The 20,374-nt window shown below is 42.2% G+C and overlaps 1 protein-coding gene across 1 annotated transcript in view; it reads left to right on the forward strand.

Moving 5' to 3' along the window:
• The window catches only part of spast (spastin), a 42,287-nt gene that overhangs the window by 17,630 nt on the left and 4,283 nt on the right, over positions 1-20,374 (forward strand). Inside the window, exons 4-16 of the mRNA XM_060899104.1 lie at positions 2,943-3,014; positions 3,117-3,262; positions 6,343-6,488; positions 6,667-6,760; positions 11,724-11,798; positions 11,897-11,968; positions 12,364-12,439; positions 13,627-13,718; positions 13,805-13,884; positions 13,988-14,030; positions 16,732-16,811; positions 16,918-16,988; positions 17,061-17,101. Coding sequence (XP_060755087.1) covers positions 2,943-3,014; positions 3,117-3,262; positions 6,343-6,488; positions 6,667-6,760; positions 11,724-11,798; positions 11,897-11,968; positions 12,364-12,439; positions 13,627-13,718; positions 13,805-13,884; positions 13,988-14,030; positions 16,732-16,811; positions 16,918-16,988; positions 17,061-17,101 — 1,088 coding nt within the window. The remainder of the gene's footprint in view (positions 1-2,942; positions 3,015-3,116; positions 3,263-6,342; positions 6,489-6,666; positions 6,761-11,723; positions 11,799-11,896; positions 11,969-12,363; positions 12,440-13,626; positions 13,719-13,804; positions 13,885-13,987; positions 14,031-16,731; positions 16,812-16,917; positions 16,989-17,060; positions 17,102-20,374) is intronic.

The raw sequence follows: 20,374 nt of genomic DNA on the forward strand, positions 1-20,374 counted from the left end.
TTATTTCCCTAAAGTCAAAAGTTATATTTATAGACGTTCATAACAAGGTTTAACCGTGACGTTAACTCCAGCGTTATGGCCCTTCTCACAAAAAAAGTGGTACATTAAAATATAAGAGCAATGATTTAAAAAAAATAATAATAATAATTCCCTTCTCCTGCTAATCCACTGTAGCGTGGCGTCATTTGCATATCAGAACCTGATAGGCTCTTATCGTTTATGATCCAACAACATGGTCCCTGGTACTTAGACCTTCAAATGTCCGTTTGTCATCGTCGCTGGATTACAGCTCTGAGCCGTGCACATCCTCAGGAGTGATGCTGCTGTTGTTGATAATCTGACGTGGAACATTTTATATCCGGATCCGCTTTATTCAGTCGCTCTATTTTTAGTTTTGGTTTTCTGTCTCTCACATTTCATTCTTCACTCACTCTAAATGTTTCCCCTTTTCTCGTACTTCTACCTCTCTTTCGATTTCTCTGAGTCACTGTCTGACTCACTCTGTGTGACTCACTCTTTCTCCCTGATTCACTCTCTCTGACTCGCTCTTTCTCTCTGACTCTCCCTGATTCACTCTGACTCCCTCATTGTCTATGACTCTCTCTGAGTCTCTGACTCTTTGTGACTTGCTCTTTCTCTCCGACTCTCCCTGATTCACTCTCTGACTCGCTCTTTCTCTCTGACTTTGTGACTCCCTCCTTTCTTTCTGACTCCCTGATTCAGTCTCTCTGACTCTTTGTGACTCCCTCTTTCTCCCTGATTCACTCTCTCTGACTCGCTCTTTCTCTCTGACTTTGTGACTCCCTCTTTCTTTCTGACTCCCTGATTCACTCTCTCTGACTCTTTGTGACTCCCTCTTTCTCCCTGATTCACTCTCTCTGACTCGCTCTTTCTCTCTGACTCTCCCTGATTCACACTCTCTGACTCGCTCTTTCTCTCTGACTTTGTGACTCCCTCTTTCTTTCTGACTCCCTGATTCAGTCTCTCTGACTCTTTGTGAATCCCTCTTTCTCCCTGATTCACTCTCTGACTCGCTCTTTCTCTCTGACTTTGTGACTCCCTCCTTTCTTTCTGACTCCCTGATTCAGTCTCTCTGACTCTTTGTGACTCCCTCTTTCTCCCTGATTCACTCTCTCTGACTCGCTCTTTCTCTCTGACTCTCCCTGATTCACTCTCTCTGACTTGCTCTTTCTCTCTGACTCTCCCTGATTCACTCTCTCTGACTCGCTCTTTCTCTCTGACTTTGTGACTCCCTCTTTCTTTCTGACTCCCTGATTCACTCTCTCTGACTCTTTGTGACTCCCTCTTTCTCCCTGATTCACTCTCTCTGACTCGCTCTTTCTCTCTGACTCTCCCTGATTCACTCTCTCTGACTCGCTCTTTCTCTCTGACTTTGTGACTCCCTCTTTCTTTCTGACTTCCTGATTCAGTCTCTCTGACTCTTTGTGAATCCCTCTTTCTCCCTGATTCACTCTCTGACTCGCTCTTTCTCTCTGACTTTGTGACTCCCTCTTTCTCCCTGATTCACTCTCTCTGACTTGCTCTTTCTCTCTGACTCTCCCTGATTCACTCTCTGACTTGCTCTTTCTCTCTGACTCTCCCTGATTCACTCTCTCTTAATTGCTCTTTCTCTCTGACTCTCCTTGATTCACTCTCTCTGACTCGCTCTTTCTCTCTGACTTTGTGACTCCCTCTTTCTTTCTGACTCCCTGATTCAGTCTCTCTGACTCTTTGTGACTCCCTCTTTCTCCCTGATTCTCCCGGATTCACTCTCTGACTCGCTCTTTCTCTCTGACTTTGTGACTCCCTCTTTCTCCCTGATTCTCCCTGATTCACTCTCTCTGACTTGCTCTTTCTCTCTGACTCTCCCTGATTCACTCTCTCTGACTTGCTCTTTGACTCTCCCTGATTCACACTCTCTTAATTGCTCTTTCTCTCTGACTCTCCCTGATTCACTCTCTCTGACTCGTTCTTTCTCTCTGACTTTGTGACTCCCTCTTTCTTTCTGACTCCCTGATTCAGTCTCTCTGACTCTTTGTGACTCCCTCTTTCTCCCTGATTCTCCCTGATTCACTCTCTGACTCGCTCTTTCTCTCTGACTTTGTGACTCCCTCTTTCTCCCTGATTCTCCCTGATTCACTCTCTCTGACTTGCTCTTTCTCTCTGACTCTCCCTGATTCACTCTCTCTGACTCGCTCTTTCTCTGACTTTGTGACTCCCTCTTTCTTTCTGACTCCCTGATTCAGTCTCTCTGACTCTTTGTGACTCCCTCTTTCTCCCTGATTCTCCCTGATTCACTCTCTCTGACTCGCTCTTTCTCTCTGACTTTGTGACTCCCTGATTCTCCCTGATTCAGTCTCTCTGACTCTTTGTGACTCGCTCGCTCTTTCTGACTCTCCCTGATTCCTTCCGTTTGATTTTCCGTCTCTCATTCTCTGACTCTCTCATTCTCTGACACTTTAACTCTCCTGGACTCTCTCCTTGTTAGCTCATCAAGCCAATAGGTGATGAGCTTACGGGATCATGTGCTGTCCGTCCGTCATCGTCCACATTTCACAAAAATCGCTTCTTCTCCCTCAGTTCTTCACTGATTTTGATTCTTTCTGGCGTGAAGGTAGGGGGACCTAGGGGTGCATAGAACTTCCACCCAGATTTGCTTCATTACAATTATTAATGAAGTTATGGACTAATTAAGCCTTAATGAGCAGTTCAACAAAAATCGCTTCTTCTTGGTCGATTCCTCGCCGTTTTGGATTCTTTCTGGTAAATAGGTCGGTATTCCTAGGGTGGATATCGTGTCTTTATATAGCTTGTATATAGTTTACAACATTTATTGTGCAAGGCGGCCCAGTTTAGATCGTTCCTTCGGGATGAGACGGGGCCGGAGTGAGCTACACTGTCACTGACAGTCTCGTTCTGTTTTTCTGGTTGTGATGGTGAAGCCAAGCTGAGCCCAGACTCCTCGCACACTGACAGCATTAACTCGCCTCTCTCCAACGGCAGCCTCCGCTCAGGTGAGCGCAGGTCATATAATTAAAGAGATGTATTTAATTTTAAAAGACGGTGCAGCATTTTTGTGTATTTATATGTTTGTGTCCGTGTGCGATGGTTTATAGCCGGTGGTGTTGTACCTAAGAAGACCGACGCCTCTTCATCTCTGGTGAAGGTAAAGCCTGCCAGACCTTCCACCAGCGCCGCCCAGCGCCCAACCAGCTTCACTACACCAGCTTCAGGACGAACGGGACCCCAATCCAACCCCAAGGTACTGAGTACACACACACACACTTGTTAAATGCGTTAAAGTGTTTACTCTGTTGGAAAACTAAAGGTGCTCATTTTAGTGTCCAGAGGAGAAAAATAACTTTTGATTTGGTCACGCCTCTGATTCAGTTCACTTAAAGACCCACTGACAGTCATTTCGTATTAATTTTTAAACAAACAATATACGACTCCAAAGATAAATTCTGGTTTTAATTCTTGGTTTAACTGTCCGTTTTAAACATCAGAAGTCATTTTAAATTTCGCGCAGGGAGATTGACCTGGATATGAACTGGGCTCATTCAGAGATGCCGGAAGTGACGTCACATCAGTGTGTCGTTTTTGTTTACAAGTCACTATGTTGGTTCAGTTCTCACAAGTCTTGTGATATTGAGCTGTGGTTTTGTTGTGATTTCCTTGCGTGAAAAAGTTAAATGGCGTCTAACCGAAAAGGGATTATATGTGTGGCTTACGGGTGTTCTAACACCACGTCGGAAGGAGTGAAACTCCATTCCTTTCCTTGGAAAAAACACCCTGAAATAGCAAAAGAGTGGGAAAGAAACGTTTCCAAAACACGTGCGAACTGGAAGTCGACAAAATGGTCACGTCTCTGTTCAGCACATTTCGAGGCGCACTGTTTCACTTTGTCGTCCAGAACTCGAAGAACGTTTGATCCAACTTATCCACTGGTGTTGGAGGAGTCAGCTGTGCCGACGTTGTTTGACAGGCCCGGGCCGAATCAATCTGTCAAAAGAGAAACAGATGACAGCAGACCCCCCGAAGGGGCGGTCAAAAAGCGAAAGTCCGGTGGTGCCTTTGCCAAAAGAGAACGAGCCAGGGTACGTGGCTATGTGTTGTTATTCAATACATGTATGTTGTTTAAAATTTGTTGTAACGTCACAAATGCGTCTTATACCATTGCATATTACTTATCAATAGGCCAGAGCAGCTAATACCAGTAATGTACAACAACTGAAAGGCCAGTACCTTGTTTCATATATTTAGTTAGGATAATATACATGATATATGTGTGGAGTGATAGATATAAGATGTCATCCGGCATGTTTTTTCCTATACCATAAAAGAAAAAAAATTACAACAAATTCCTTTCATCACCCCCTCCTCCGTGTCTTATTATAGAAATTGAAATACTGACAGACTATAATATATAAGAGAATATATAATATATATAATATATAATATAATATATATAATATATAAGAGAAGTGATCGTCTTCGACATGAGCCATGTTTTGTTTTCATGCAATCCAGATCGACATACACTGATGTGACGTCACTCGCCCTAGCGGCAAAAACGGGCAAATGGCTCATGGCGCTTGTAGAAGCCGGGGCAAAAAACACAAAATCGGCTCTGAAATTCTTGAATTTCTACAAAGACGACCCTTTATTCAAGTTGAGTTTTGGATATTTTATTTCACAATACAGCAATAAAACAATAAATATACATATTACGTGGTGTAAAAAGTTGTCAGTGGGTCTTTAACACTACGTTCACACTGCGAGGCTTAATGCTCAATTCCGATTTTTTTGTGAAATCCGATTTTTTTGTGAGGTCGTTCACATTAACGAATATATGCGACTTGTATGTGATCCTCAGTATGAACGAAAAGCGACCTAAAAGTGTTCGGCATGCGCATTGCAGGATACGACGACGTCACACGCAGTGAGCATGGCCAGTGTTTACGGAAGTAAAACCGCCCGGTTGCGGTATGACCCATCCAACCTAGCTTGAATAGCTGCATCCCCCCAAATGGAAATCAGCTCCCTAACCTCTGCGTCCTTCCATTGAGAAGATTCAGAACCTTCACAGCCCGAAGCGTCCCTCGCATTGATGTCATGCGCAGGGGCGCAGATACGTTTTTTGAACTGGGGGGGGGGGGAAAGCTGCCAGCAAACCAACCCCAACCCCGATATGCCTGTCAAACTTCTTGTGGGTTACCATAGCAACCAAGCTTGAGCTCGCAACCTGTGCAGTCTGCGCAGCTCAACCAACCGAATATCAGTCTTTGTTTTGTTTTATGTGAGTTGTTGCAACTATGTCTGTACTGCTGTGCACCTCAATAAACCGAATGGTAATTAGTCTTTTGATTTTTCCGTGAGGTTTGCCTTATGCAAAGAAAGACAGCATAGACGTTTTTTCCTCCCTATAAGTGGGGGGGACCGAACGAGGTGAATTTAAATCTGGGTGGGACGAGTCCCCCCCTCTATCTGCGCCCGTGATTATGCGCCATGTTGTTGTAACTTTTTTTGAGAGACCCGCCGCCTACTTCAGCGCAGAATAGTGATGTTTGTGGCTTGTTGATGACGTGTAAGTCGGATGAATGCGACCTGGCGGTTCAGACTGAAGTTGCATATGAAAAGAGCGGATAGGAATCGGAATTAGGACCACATATCCAAACGGCCTGGGTCGGATTTGAAAAAATGGGATCTGTGTCGTTCATATTGTCAATAAAAGATCGGATACAGGTCACATATGGGCGAAAAGATCGGATTTGAGTCACTTCAGCCTGCAGTGTGAACGTAGCCTAAGAGTCATTTGAATTGAGTGAATCTCTCACAAAGTGGTTAGGATTAGCATGACTTCTTATATCTGGAGTACATGTCTAGTAATAGGTGTGTGTGTGTGCGCGCATGTGCATAGACGTTTGATGTTGCAGCATTTATTTAAGTGTCTAGATGAGAAAAATAGCATTAAACCGTTCGTTAATCTGAATTGATTCACTTAAGAGTCGTTTGAAAGAAATGAATCATTCAGAAAGTGGTTTAGATTTAGAATGGCTTTGTATTGGATCTGTAGTTCTTCATTTAATATAGTGTGTAACTAATAAGAGCGTGTGTGTTTGTGCACACGCTGGTTTTAGTTTGTCCATTTTGGTGCTTAAATGAGAAAAGGATTTGTTTGTGCCTCTGAATTGATTCATGTAAAAGAGTCATTTGAAATAAATGATTCATTCATAAAAATGGTTAGGATTAGACTAACTTTACATCTGTATCTTTTCAATTACTATTTATTGTTTTTAATAATTGAATTAGTGTGTGTGTGTGTGTGTGTGTGTGGGGCAGGCTCCAGCAGGTCGGGGTGCTGCCAAAGGGAACGTTAAAGCCAGCGCTGCTCCTTCGTCCACTCCACAGAGGAAGAGAGACATGAAGAACTTTAAAAACGTGGACAGCAAACTGGCCAACCTCATCCTCAATGAGATTGTGGACAGGTGTGTGTGTGTGTCAGAGAGAGAGAGAGAGGACATGCCCTCTTCTGCATGAATGCTTTACTATATCATCAAATGTTCATTATCAGAAGTACATGAACATATTATATGTGCGGTACAGTCTGGGTTTTTCCATTCCAGTAGCGTGTGTGTTGTGTGTGTGTGTTGTGTTGCGTTGCAGTGGCTCAACAGTGAGGTTTGATGATGTAGCAGGTCAGGAGTTGGCCAAACAGGCGCTGCAGGAGATCGTGATCCTGCCGGCACTGCGGCCTGAGGTACGACACGACACCGCTTCCGAGCAGAGATCATTCACACTGAGCTGGTGTTTCCGAATGCATTTTCAGTGACCACAGGGTTGCCAGATCTGCCAAAATTGGTCCAATATCACTAACTCAATACCAGAACACAAACAAAATGCATATACAGTCTGTAGCAGTCACAGTGAACACACAAAAAACAGAAACAGAAATAAAATGTCAGTTTTAGACTGAAATATGACGCCAAACTCAAAATCTGACTTTCCAAACCTTATAAAAATCCAACACCGAGACGATCACATGCTGTAATGTTTAAAAGTAAAATCATACAGTACTTTTTGATAAAGCGCTATTAAAACCACTGCCTTAAATTATCATTCGCTAAAAGTTTTAAACGGTTTATTATTATTATTTCAGATATTGTGATAAATAAAGGATCGCTTTGAGACCGAGTAGAGTAAATGTTTTAACATGCAGATTGAATGAACCTAAAGCTAGCCGCACACTACGCCGATTTTCAGCGTACCGAGCCAACTGAAGTCGCGAGTCAGGCGTAAAGACTAGTTTTCGATGGTACCGACTCATCTCACAGCCGATTCGAAAAACTAATCGGGAGCCAGACTGATCGGCGAGAGTCGCTAGCAATAGCCAATCATATCTTTCGCATAGAACACGTGACATCATTAAACACAATTTCTAGCGCGAGAAATACGTGTTGGTAGCACCTAATGCAGGTATATACTGTAATTCCATAGACTGAAGCTTTATCCATAGACACAGTGGGCTGGAAAGCCACTCTGCTCAAGTTGTGTGGCTGAATTCCAAATCGCTTTAACTCCCCTATATAAGTGCACTATTTAAGGTTGGGAATAATAGCTCATGCAGCCTAGATAGTGCGCTACATATTCCGTGTTGTGTCATTTGTAATTCAGCCTGTAGCATCTTCAAGTGTTGGATTTAACAGTAACTATATCCAATAGCCAATCACAAAGCTATTAAGTCGTCACGTGATATTTAGCGGAATGTTTGTTATGATGCTTAGTTCGCATAATCTCGTTTGGTGTCGCTTCAATCGCGACTGCACTCGTCAACAGTCGTGAGTTAGTCGGGGATATGCGCGTGCCCTGTCGGGAGTCGGCTCTGAAATGGGTCGGTTCGGTACCGCGTGGATCGGCGTAGTGTGCGGCTAGCTTTACACAATAATCAATCAATAACAATAACAGTCAGTGCGTTTACATGCACATCCAAATCGAGCTGCTGTCGGTAATCGAGCTAAGGGTCCCAGCAGGGGTGCCAGAGAAATCCAACCCTACATGCACACAAGGAAATCGAGCTATTGTGTGAGGTACATTGTGCACCCGAGCCACAGGTGGCGCTACACGCCCCATCGTGTTGGTACATTTCCGGTTGTCGTCATGAAGAAGAGGAGTGATTTCCACTTTACATTCACACCACGTCATTGCCACCTGTTGGCTACAAACTGTCCTGCGCAGACTGCTGTTTTGCAAGACAACTTATTTTGCACAATTGTATATTTTTCTAAAGTCCATTTTTTGCGTACAATTTAACTTGTGTCTTAATAAACACACAAAAAGTTCAATTGTTTTTTTGTCTCCTTGTTCCTCCTGACCTCTTCTGCTGCTCGCTACTACTACTGTTGTCATGCCGACCGAGGCTGTTGTGTTTCCCACTTGTGGTCTCGTCACTTCCAGAAGGGAAGTAAGTAGCTCGACTACGTAGCTCGATAGGGTTTACATGCACTAAGTAGCTCGGCTACAATCGCATAATCTAGGTCGTGTAGCTCGATTACGAGAAATCCAGTTCGATTTCGATTTCAGCCGAGCTAAGGTGTATCCGTGACATTTAGAACTTCGATTTCAGTCGAGCTACGGCAGAAATTCGATTTTCTCTATGTGCACCGAGTGTGTCTGGGCAGTGAGAAAGTAGAACGAATCTGTGTGAATACTGCAAACCTGGCAACCCTGATGTATATAAATACAATTACTAGGTAATAAACCGGCTAGTGGCCTAGTGGTAGCGTGTCCACCTCTCGATCGGGAGATCGTGAGTTCTATTCACGGTCGGGTCATACCGAAGACCATCATAAAAATGGTACCTACTACCATCTGGCAAGGCACGCTGCAATTGAGGTATTTCACCTGACGTCACAGGGTCACGTGATGCCCCGGTGTCCGCCATTTTGGACGGCAAGCTAGCTAATGTCAACAACAGTAGCTGGTATGTTACTGTAGCAATGTTTACGTTCAGTCATTTGGATGACTGTTAAAACCTTTCAGTCTCAAGTTTTTCCTTTACTGTATTTACTAGTTTACTGAGCTAGCTGGCCCCGGAGCGCGCTCAGTAAACTAGTAAATACAGTAAAGGAAAAACTTATAACGGGCCATGTCTCAACAGACTAAGAAGTTATTTCAATGACATTTAATAACATTTTGTTTATCCTGAGGACCGAAAGTAAATGAAAATGTGAACAAACCTTAGCTGTCAGTGAACAATCCTGGTGGAAGCAGGTAAACGTCGTTCTCTAAGCCTGCTAACCTCAATTTTTGCAAATACCTCTCCCTCTGCTCGCCCTGTAAATGCCCAACGTCACTGGATAGTGAAGGTGTTTTCTGCATCTCGCTCCTTTTTCTTTTATGTTTTTTGTTTGTCGCCTTCCTCGCATTCAAACCGATTCGAGCCGTGCCGTCCAAAATGGCAGCGTCACATGACTTGGTCATGTGAGTGAAATACCTCAATACAGATGTGCATGGGGAGTTAAACTCTCGTGGTTACCAGAGGACTAGCCCCCCACTGTAACCCTAGCTATGTAATAGGCGAGAGGCAGAGGGCTACGGAAACGGAGATCGGCGCCGCCCGATGCGCCATATCAGAGTTGGGCCTGGTTAGTACTTGAGTGGGAGACTGCCTAGGAATATCAGGTACTGGGCGTGGGAAGGACTTTGATTTGATTGATTTGACTAGGTAATAAAGTGCTTTTATTTCCCTTCAACTTGAACAGTTCACTCTGGGACGTAAATCCTCTTTGCAAAGCGCCTGCACACTCTCTCTCTCTCTCACACACACACACACACACACACACACACACGAGTGAGGAATTAAAGGTAGAGTTCACATTAACACTGAAACAGCAAGAACGTGATGAGATCAGTGAGAACCTGAGCACGGCCTCGTCCAGCTCCTGAGGACGATTTGTGGCTCCCAGCACCCGGTCATCTCCTCCTGACTACACACACACACACACACACGCGCGGAGAGTAAACCTACAGAAAAACAAAACTTGTATTCAAATATAGTTGAGAGAGAGAGATTCATACCCCATCAAACTCAATGAGGAACTCCTCACCAAATTTCACATAAAGAATACCTCTGGGCTGATTTACGTTGCTATGACTTTTCTTACTGATCCGGATCACCGAACCGGAATGATCCATGAAAAACGGGCTTTTTTCAGTCACTTACAACTCTGTTAATTTTCCTGAGTTTTTTTTTTTTCAATCAGTTTTTATTTCGTTCATCAGCCATAAGGCGATGAGTTATCGCCATCACGTGGCATCCGTCTGTCCACTATTCACAAAAATCACTAGCCTGGCAAGCCAGACTAAACGTGAATATTTAGTCTGGCCTCGATCCGTAGACATTTCCGACGGGGGTAGGAGGAACAACCCGCTGTCTTTCAAACTGTCTCTGTGCGTATAGGCCAACGCTCTGACCAATCAGCGCAACAGTGACTGTGACGTAGTCAGAGCGACAGAAAGCAGTGGGGGAGGCCTTGAAATAAAAAATTTTTCAAAATGCGTATTAATTAATAAACAGGTTCTAGATATTAAGAAGTTTGGAGATAACGACCACAAGTTTGGAGTCTGTACCACATACTTAACATACACTTTTTTTTTCCAAGTGTTTTTCAAGGGTTTGCTTAAACTGTTTTTGAGAGTTTTTATTTAGTGGTGTTTGGTGAAATAATTTCCCTTAAATTTAAAATAACGGGAAAATAAGAAACAATCAAAAAGTAATGTTTCAAAGCTGTTTATTAATTCCTCGTACTGCACAAACTAGCCCCATCCTTTTGGCTACGAGCGGAGCCAGCTGGTAGATCAGACTTTTGCCATAGCCGGTCGGCAAAACAGCGAAAACGTCCTTCTTGAAAAGGAATGAGCGGAGAGCCTCTTCCTGCTCATGTTTCAACGAAAACTCCAAGTCTAATTCTTCTAAAACTGATTCCAAAGCGGAGTCAAACGCGCGCTGTTCACTAGCCGTAGCCATCTTTCCTGTTGCGCTTTCTCCAGCGTCGCGCAGCTTTGTCGTCACTCCTGCAAAAGCCCGCCCAAAGAATCCAAACAAAAACCTTGCGTTGTGATTGGCGGGCACGATTTGATGCCCGGGGTGTTTCTGTTTATATGGTGCGAGGCTAGACCCACTCGCTAGGCAAAAATATTTTTGGCCGCTAGGCGGGTGGGTCTAGTTTACTAGGCTAAAAAATCACTACACCTCCCTGAGTTTTCAGTGGATTTTGATTGATTTGTTTTTTAGATCAAATTGTCCTCATCGTTCTCATGAAGAGCAACTTGACTCATTATAAACGACTCTGGTACAGCCACGCGAGCTACTGCGTCGCTGATACTCTGGTTGTTCTCCTAACGTTTTTTAGGACGCAATTTCTCCCTCAGTTTTCAACCAATCACCAAATTTCACACGAAGAAGAATACCTCTGGGCTGAATTACGTTGCTATGAGTTTTCGTGCAGATCCGGATTCACTGATCCGGAATGATCCATGAAAAACGGACTTTTTTTTTTTTTTTCAATGACCTGTCAGTTTTCGTGATTTTTTCAAATTTTTTTTTTTTAGTTTATTTTGTTCAGGGCGGCAGGCCGCAACTTTTCCTTGACTTTCAATTAATAAAGGTCAGCTAGCGCATATTACTGTGACTTTAGTCACAGTCTCTATCTTTGTTGTTGCAGTTGTTTACAGGGCTGAGAGCTCCAGCGAGAGGACTGCTGCTGTTCGGGCCTCCTGGTAACGGGAAGACCATGCTGGTACACACACACACACACACTGATCACATCCTGCTTCACTACACACTGCTCATCCAGATACTCATTAATTTGTGTGCATGTGTTTTTCTCTCCTCCAGGCAAAAGCTGTTGCCATGGAATCCAATGCTACCTTTTTCAACATCAGTGCTGCCAGTCTGACCTCCAAATACGTCAGTGACCTTTCATTTCCTTCTTCTTTTGTTTGTTCAGTCCTTTCTCTCTCTCTCTGCGATCCCTCCTAATTATGTCTATTATTTATTGGACATGTTCTTAGTCCTCAGTTATTAGATCTCGTGTATGTATCAACATTTTATCTTGCAGCATTTATTTACGTGTCTAGATGAGAAAAATAACATTCAAACCCTTCACTGATTTGAATTGATTCACTTGATTTGAAAACGATTCAATTGAGTCGTTTGAAAGAAATGAATCATTCAGAAAGTGGTTCAGATTCAGAATGACTGTACTGGTTCTGTAGTGCTTCATTTAATATAGTGTGTGATTTAATAATAAGATTCTGTGTGTGTGTGTGTGTGTGTGTGTGTGTGTGTATACACTCATGCAGGTTGGTGAAGGTGAGAAATTGGTACGTGCTCTGTTTGCTGTTGCTCGAGAACTGCAGCCATCAATCATCTTCATTGGTGAGAAACGCGCGCGCGCGCACACAAACTCCACCAGAGGGTGTGTGTGTGTGTGTGTGTGTATGCAGTAGTCTGGTACACTTACAGTTGACACAGTATAGAGGTTTTTCACCCACGTGACCAAGTCATGTGAGGCTGCCATTTTGGACGGCACGGCTCGAATCGGTTTGAATGCGAGGAAGGCGACAAACGAAAAACATAAAAGAAAAAGGAGCGAGATGCAGAAAACACCTTCGCTATCCAGCGACGTTGGGCATTTACAGGGCGAGCAGAGGGAGAGGTATTTGCAAAAATTGAGGTTAGCAGGCTTAGAGAACGACGTTTACCTGCTTCCACCAGGATTGTTCACTGACGTACGGAAGTACACGAAGCCCTCGTCTTTACCTGACTTCGGCCCACATGATCTGTATACCTATGTCGTTAAAAACCCATCGCCATACACAGGTATTGATCTGAAAGCGTATACGAGTTTGGATGCCTACAAATATTTTGTGTCAGGCTGGGTAACATGCCTACATCAGCGGGTCGTCCCTGGAGCCGGTGGTCGCCATCTTATTACAGCTAAGGTTTGTTCACATTTTCATTTACTTTCGGTCCTCAGGATAAACAAAATGTTATTAAATGTCATTGAAATAACTTCTTAGTCTGTTGAGACATGGCCCGTTATAAATTTGCTGTTACCAGGCAATGACCAAGAACTGTATTATTAGGGTCGGTGTCTGTGTTGTAGCAGTGTACTAGCAGCTAGCTGTTAGCACTAGCTAATGTCAACAACATGGTAGCTAGTATGTTACTGTAGCAATGTTTACGTTCAGTCATTTGGATGACTGTTAAAACCTTTCAGTCTCAAGTTTTTCCTTTACTGGATTTACTAGTTTACGGAGCTAGCGCGCTCGGGCAGGCCGGGAGCGAGCACGCTAGCTCCGTAAACTAGTAAATACAGTAAAGGAAAAACTTGAGGCTGAAAGGTTTTAACAGTCATCCAAATGACTGAACGTAAACATTGCTACAGTAACATACTAGCTACTATGTTGTTGACATTAGCTAGCTTGACCTTCAAAATGGCGGACACCGGGGCGTCACGTGACCCTGTGACGTCAGGTGAAAAACCTCTATCGTAGCTGTACCTCAGTCAGTGACATGACCTTTAGCTCATACCATTCCGATGACTGCGTGTGTGTGTGTAGATGAAATAGACAGTCTCCTGTGTGAAAGGAGAGAAGGAGAGCACGATGCCAGCAGGAGACTGAAGACTGAGTTCCTCATCGAGTTTGATGGGGTATGAATCTCTGTCTCTCTCAACGATATAAGTTTTGTTTTGTGTTTCTGTAGGTTTACTCTGTGTGTGTGTGTGTGTGTGTGTAGGTACAGTCAGGAGGAGATGACCGGGTGCTGGTGATGGGAGCCACAAATCGTCCTCAGGAGCTGGACGAGGCCGTGCTCAGGTTCTCACTGATCTCCTCACATTAACACTGAAACAGCAAGAACGTGAACTCTACCTTTAATTCCTCACTCGTGTGTGTGTGTGTGTGTGTGTGTGTTGTGCAGGCGCTTTGCAAAGAGGATTTACGTGACCCTACCCTCAGAGGAGGTGCGTCCCAGAGTGAACTGTTCAAGTTGAAAGGAAATAAAAGCACTTTTTATTACTTAGTAATTGTATTTCTATATATCAGGGTTGCCAGGTTTGTGGTATTCACACAGATTCGTTCTACTTTCTCGCTGCCCAGACACACTGTTATTGTGATTTGATTATTGCGTTACGTTCATTAAATCTGTACGTTAAAACATTTACTCTACTTGGTCTCAAGGCTATCCTTTATTTATCACAGTATCCGAAATAATAATAATAATAAACCGTTTAAAACTTTTAGCGAATTATCATTTAAGGCAGTGGTTTTAATCGTGCTTCATCAAAAAATACTATATATGATTTTACTTTTAAACATTACAGCATGTGATGATTGTCTTGGTGTTGGACTTTTGTAAGGTTCGGAAAGTCAGATTTTGAGTTTGGCGTCATATATTTCAGTCTAAAACTGACATTTTATTTCCGTTTGTTTGAGTGACTTTGTGTGTGTTCATTGCGACTCCTACAGACCGCATGAGTAAAGCTTTTCTCAACTAGTCTTTAATTCTTAAATGTTGTCTAACGCAGGGCTTTTCAAAGTGTGGGGCACGCCTCCCCTAGGGGGCGCAACGTGAGGAAAAATAAACCAGAATAAGTTACTATTGTGGACATTTAGCGAACTTCAGCTAGCCTTTGCCAGAGACAAAATGGATCGATTTTTAGTACCTAAAGCTACAGTGAGTGAGGAGACAGAGTCTGGGCCAAGCAAAAAAAAAGAAGGAAGTATGACCGCGATTATTTAAAGTTTGGATTTTCATGGACTGGATCTGAAGATGCTCCACTGCCACAGTGCGTTGTCTGCCAAGAGGTGCTAGCTAACGATGCTATGAGATGTTTAAAACGTGTAAAAAGAGGTTTTAAAAAGCACAGAGGTTTTAAAATGTGTAAAAAAAAAAAAGAGGTTTTAAAATGTTTAAAAAAAGAGGTTTAAAAAAGCACAGATGTTTAAAACGTGTAAAAAAAAGATGTTTTAAAAAAAGCACAGATGTTTTAAAATGTGTAAAAAAAAATGTTTTTAAAAAAAGCACAGATGTTTTAATGTGTAAAAAAAAGTTTTAAAAAAAGCACAATGTTTAAAATGTGTAAAACAAGATGTTTTAAAAAAGCACAGATGTTTTAAAATGTGTAAAAAAGATGTTTTAAAAAAAGCACAGATGTTTTAAAATGTGTAAAAAAAAAAGTTTTAAAAAAAGCACAATGTTTAAAATGTGTAAAACAAGATGTTTTAAAAAAGCACAGATGTTTTAAAATGTGTAAAAAAGATGTTTTAAAAAAAGCACAGATGTTTTAAAATGTGTAAAAAAAAAGTTTTTAAAAAAGCACAGATGTTTTAAAATGTGTAAAAAAAAGTTTTAAAAAAAGCACAATGTTTAAAATGTGTAAAACAAGATGTTTTAAAAAAGCACAGATGTTTTAAAATGTGTAAAACAAGATGTTTTAAAAAAGCACAGATGTTTTAAAATGTGTAAAAAAGATGTTTTAAAAAAAGCACAGATGTTTTAAAATGTGTAAAAAAAAAGTTTTAAAAAAAGCACAATGTTTAAAATGTGTAAAACAAGATGTTTTAAAAAAGCACAGATGTTTTAAAATGTGTAAAAAAAAAGTTTTAAAAAAAAGCACAATGTTTAAAATGTGTAAAACAAGATGTTTTAAAAAAGCACAGATGTTTTAAAATGTGTAAAAAAGATGTTTTAAAAAAAGCACAGATGTTTTAAAATGTGTAAAAAAAAGTTTTAAAAAAAGCACAATGTTTAAAATGTGTAAAACAAGATGTTTTAAAAAAGCACAGATGTTTTAAAATGTGTAAAACAAGATGTTTTAAAAAAGCACAGATGTTTTAAAATGTGTAAAACAAGATGTTTTTAAAAAAGCACAGATGTTTAAAATGTGTAAAAAAAAAAATGTTAAAAAAAGCACGGATGTTTTAAAATGTGTAAAAAAAAAATATTTTAAACACCTGTGCTTTTTTAAAAACATCTTGTTTTACACATTTTAAACATCTGTGCTTTTTTAAAACGTGTAAAACAAGATGTTTTAAAAAAGCACAGATGTTTAAAATGTGTAAAAGAAAAAAATAGTGTACAACAGGGGTGTCAAACCTGATCCATAAAGGGCCGTGTGGCTGCAGGTTTTCATTCCAGCCATGCAGCAGCACCCTGATTTGGCTCATTCAATCAACTGACACACCCACCCTTTAATCAAGGGTGGGTGTGGCTGCAAGTATTTGACTGTGTGAAGACAGTTCAGTTGATTGAATGAGCCAAGTCAGGTGTGCTGCTGCATGGCTGGAATGAAAACCTGCAGCCACAAGGCCCTTTATGGATCAGGTTTGACACCCCTGGTGTACAACAACCATTTTTTTAAATACGAATGGAACATTAAGTATAGCAACAACAAAAATTGTAAGGGGGGGGCGCTGTTGTTTATTTGCTCTCTGAGGGGGGGCTGACTCTCCCACACTTTTTGAAAACCCCTGGTATAACGGATAAATACATGCACTTTGTGTTTTGGTACCGAGTTAGTGATATTGGACTGTTTTTTGGCAGATCTGGCAACCCTGTGGTCACTGAAAACACATTCAGAAATACCAGCTCAGTGTGAATGGCTCTCAACTGATGTCTCAGCAAATGTTCTTATCAAGTCTGACTGTGTGTTTGTGTTGTAGACTCGGCTGAAGCTGCTGAAGAATCTCCTGGGTAAACATGGCAACCCACTGACGCAGAAAGAGCTGAATCAGCTAGCCAAGTCTGTATTCTCTCTCACACACACACACACACACACACACACGATTTCCACAATGCTTTTATTTTCTCTTACACACGCGTGTGTGTGTGTGTGTGTGTGTGTGCAGGATGACAGAAGGTTACTCGGGCAGTGATCTGACCTCCTTGGCTAAAGATGCTGCACTGGGACCCATACGAGGTGAGATTACAGAAAAGAAACGAGTGTGTGTGTGTTTATTCTGTGTGTAATCTGATCTCTGCGTCTCTACAGAACTTCGTCCAGAGCAAGTCAGGAACATGGCAGCAAATGAGGTACAGTTCTCCAGCTTCGTTTCTGATCCCTGTTCTTAAAGTGTGTAAAGAACAATTTATAGCAGAGGTGTGTGTCGTCTGAGACGATTAGTGAACTTGATGACTCGTTCGACTCCATGATCTATGAAGGATACATGTAGGTGTGATTCAGAGACTGCAGAAATGGTTCCTGAGAAAAGTGTTTAAGGAGCAGGAGGCCACGCCTCCTTTAATCGAGCTGGGTTTCGCGTGACGTCACATCCGCCTCGTTAGTTATTCAGAACTTTAGCTGGTGGTCGACAAAGCGTTTGTACGGAGAAGGTGCATCGCTCGCGTGAAAAATGCCTTACGCTTGCGTTGTTCGAATCGATCAAACCGTGAAACTGATGAGTTTCTTCAGGGTTCCCCGTGAACGAATGAAAAAGGCTGAACGAACACAGGATTTCACAAAAAGACGTCGAAAAAGGTGGCTTTTAACCTCTCAGCGAAACCAAGCATGCTCGAGTTTCACTTGGTGAAAGGTTCGTATTTCCCTCTCAGCTCTGGCCTTAGTGTTTTCCAACTACTTTTCTTGCTGTGTGTCGTTATTTTACGGTGCTTTTTTTTTTTTTAGTCACGAAGCGCTAAAGTCCCCAGCGGTTTCTGTTTCCTTCTCACAAAGTCCATATGCATGAAGGTCACGACGAAATTCTTCCCCAGCCGTACAGTTCCAATGCGCCGTGATCACTTCTCCGTCTTGTGTAACTAAGATCTTTAAAGGGGTTTCTGATGATCTTTGTGAATGATTTACCTGAGAGATACGAGCCAACACAAGTGAGAATCAAGCCAACTGTTTGTTTGCAGAGGTGGACAAAGTACCCAACTTCATTACTTAAGTCAAAGTACAGATCCCGCTGGTCAAATGTGACTCCGATACAACTGAAATTTCTCCAGTCAATTTTTTACTTAAGCCTAGGTCGCAACCGGACGTACGATTTTTTTGGCTTGTGGAGAAAGACGCACGTTGGTCGTAAGTTTGTCTTGCAACCTGAAAAAAACACAAGCGCCCGTAGAGTTTGTTTGACACGACAAAGAACCTCTGCGGCCGGTCTGCGGCTCGAAAATCAGCATGTCACATGTGCGCCCTCCGTGCATTTCTTGCGTTTTTTGCACGTAGACCGGCCGTAGGAGCACCTACAGCCGGTTGTGACCGAGGCTTTAAGTATTAAAAGTACGTTTTCTGTCAATGCGTTGTTGTATTATTGCCACAGCTCTTACAAAACCTAACACCGTTACCAAAGACAGAAATGTGAATTCACAAAATGAACGCATGCTGTGCCATCATGGTGGTTTAACGTTAAGCTAGCTAGTCAGTGAAACTCCACCTGACATGCTAGCAAACTCTTTTCAAACTCCAAATCATATTGGGTAGCTAACGCTACTAGAAAAGAACGATTTCTACATTGTTTATTTGGCAAGATTATGCTAAAACACATTTCTGAAAGGACTTCAGATAAGTTAACGTTATTCATATTAGCGTAACTCTGTTTTTACATGCTAACTAACAGCGTCCAAGTTAACTAGCTATGTGTTAACATTAGCCGTGGACAAGGCGATGGCAACTTAGCGGGCAAATCCATAGAAAATCATTTGACTAACCAGACTGCGTAGCTATGTTTGCAATGTTATCGCTAGCTCTAAAAGCACAGACAACTTAATTACAGGCTTTCTCTTGGAATAAAACGTTTACAGACCTCAATATGTGTCAGAAAACAGAATCCAGGGGCACATGTCTGCCCGGGGGCATTTTGAGTTATTGACAGATTCAGAAAGTCCAGTTTCTAAGCTTCCCAATGACGCCTTCCATGTGGAGATCTGACAATATTTGAAGAATGTGTGGCCTTTTGAAAGTGTATACTTCTTAAAACAGAAAAGGGAGAAAATCGCCCTCAAAGTTTTCCATCTCAGCTACTCTGGGTGCAGGGCGGCCACATAATGGTGCTCATCTGCATGACATTAAGGAAAGCCCTACCCCCTACGAGCTAGCACGATGCTACTTTCATGTAAACAAAGATCACCACGTCAATTTTCCTTCCATGCAAAGTATGCCCAACACAATTATGAAGTACAAAAATAAGTCCTGAAGTATACTTTAACGTTTTGTGGTTGAAAAATTCCTCGCACCGTAAGAAAGAAAGATAGCACGATGATGACACAACTAACACAACACTAGTTTCATGTAAAGCCTCGGTCACAACCGACCGTACCGCGCTCCTACAGCCGGTCTACATGCAAAAAACGCACGGAGAGCGCGCATGAAACGCACGAGAGCGCGCGTGTGACGTGCTGATTTTCGAGCCGCAGAGGTTCTTTGTCATGTCAGACAAACTCTACAGGCGCTTACGTTTTTTTCAGGTTGCAAGACAAACTTACGGCCAACGCTCGTCTTTCTCCATGAACAACAACAAAAAAAAAAGCAGCAATTTGGAAAACGCCAAAAATCGCACGGCCAAAAAATCGCACGTCCGGTTGTGACCTAGGCTTAACCAAACCACAACACTCTCCGTTACATGCAAAAATAACCACACAGCCTTAGATTAATAAACTTACCCCATCAGAAAGAGAAACGGCGCCTTGCACACACCAATGCCTCCGATGGAATAATGTAGTCCTAGAACGGTCCGTGTATCATCCGATCATTCAAGTATTCCATTCAATCTGGAAAACGAGGTTGCGGTTTTTTTTGCTAGAAATGGTGATCTCCGATGTAAATACCGTGTGTCTGTTTGCTTCGTGGTGTTTCAGCTCCTCTGCGCTCTGTTTAGTAACTCATTCCATAGTGAAATCACACGCCTGTATGCAGTTAAGTAGCCATGCGCTCAGCTCGTATCATACAGCTGATTCGCGAAAAAAAACAACAAAAAGCTTAAATCATCATGTGAATGGCCCATATGGTAATTTACCCACACCCCCCAGCAGGCTACAGTCCTGACAAAAACGAGACAATTTGCAACAAAAAATGTATGCTTTTCCAACAAAACAATCTATTATCTGAAATACTGATTGCATTCTTCAAGATCTCAACTTGCACATGATGGAAAAAAACAATCACAAATTTCGAAAAAAAAAAGCTTCTTTTGCGATCATCTCGGATTCGTTTCGGCCGACATGCGTCCCTGGATTCGGTGAGGGGTCGCATATGTTTCCACAGGTCGGATGGCGAGTTTTTGTAGGCTGTGATATGGATCGTTTTCGGCAAACATTTAAAACGAAACAAATCTTTAATCCTTTCAGAAAACTGAAACATGGGTTCAT

Source organism: Neoarius graeffei, chromosome 18 (assembly GCF_027579695.1).
Source record: "Neoarius graeffei isolate fNeoGra1 chromosome 18, fNeoGra1.pri, whole genome shotgun sequence".
NCBI classification, from domain to species: Eukaryota; Metazoa; Chordata; class Actinopteri; order Siluriformes; family Ariidae; genus Neoarius; species Neoarius graeffei.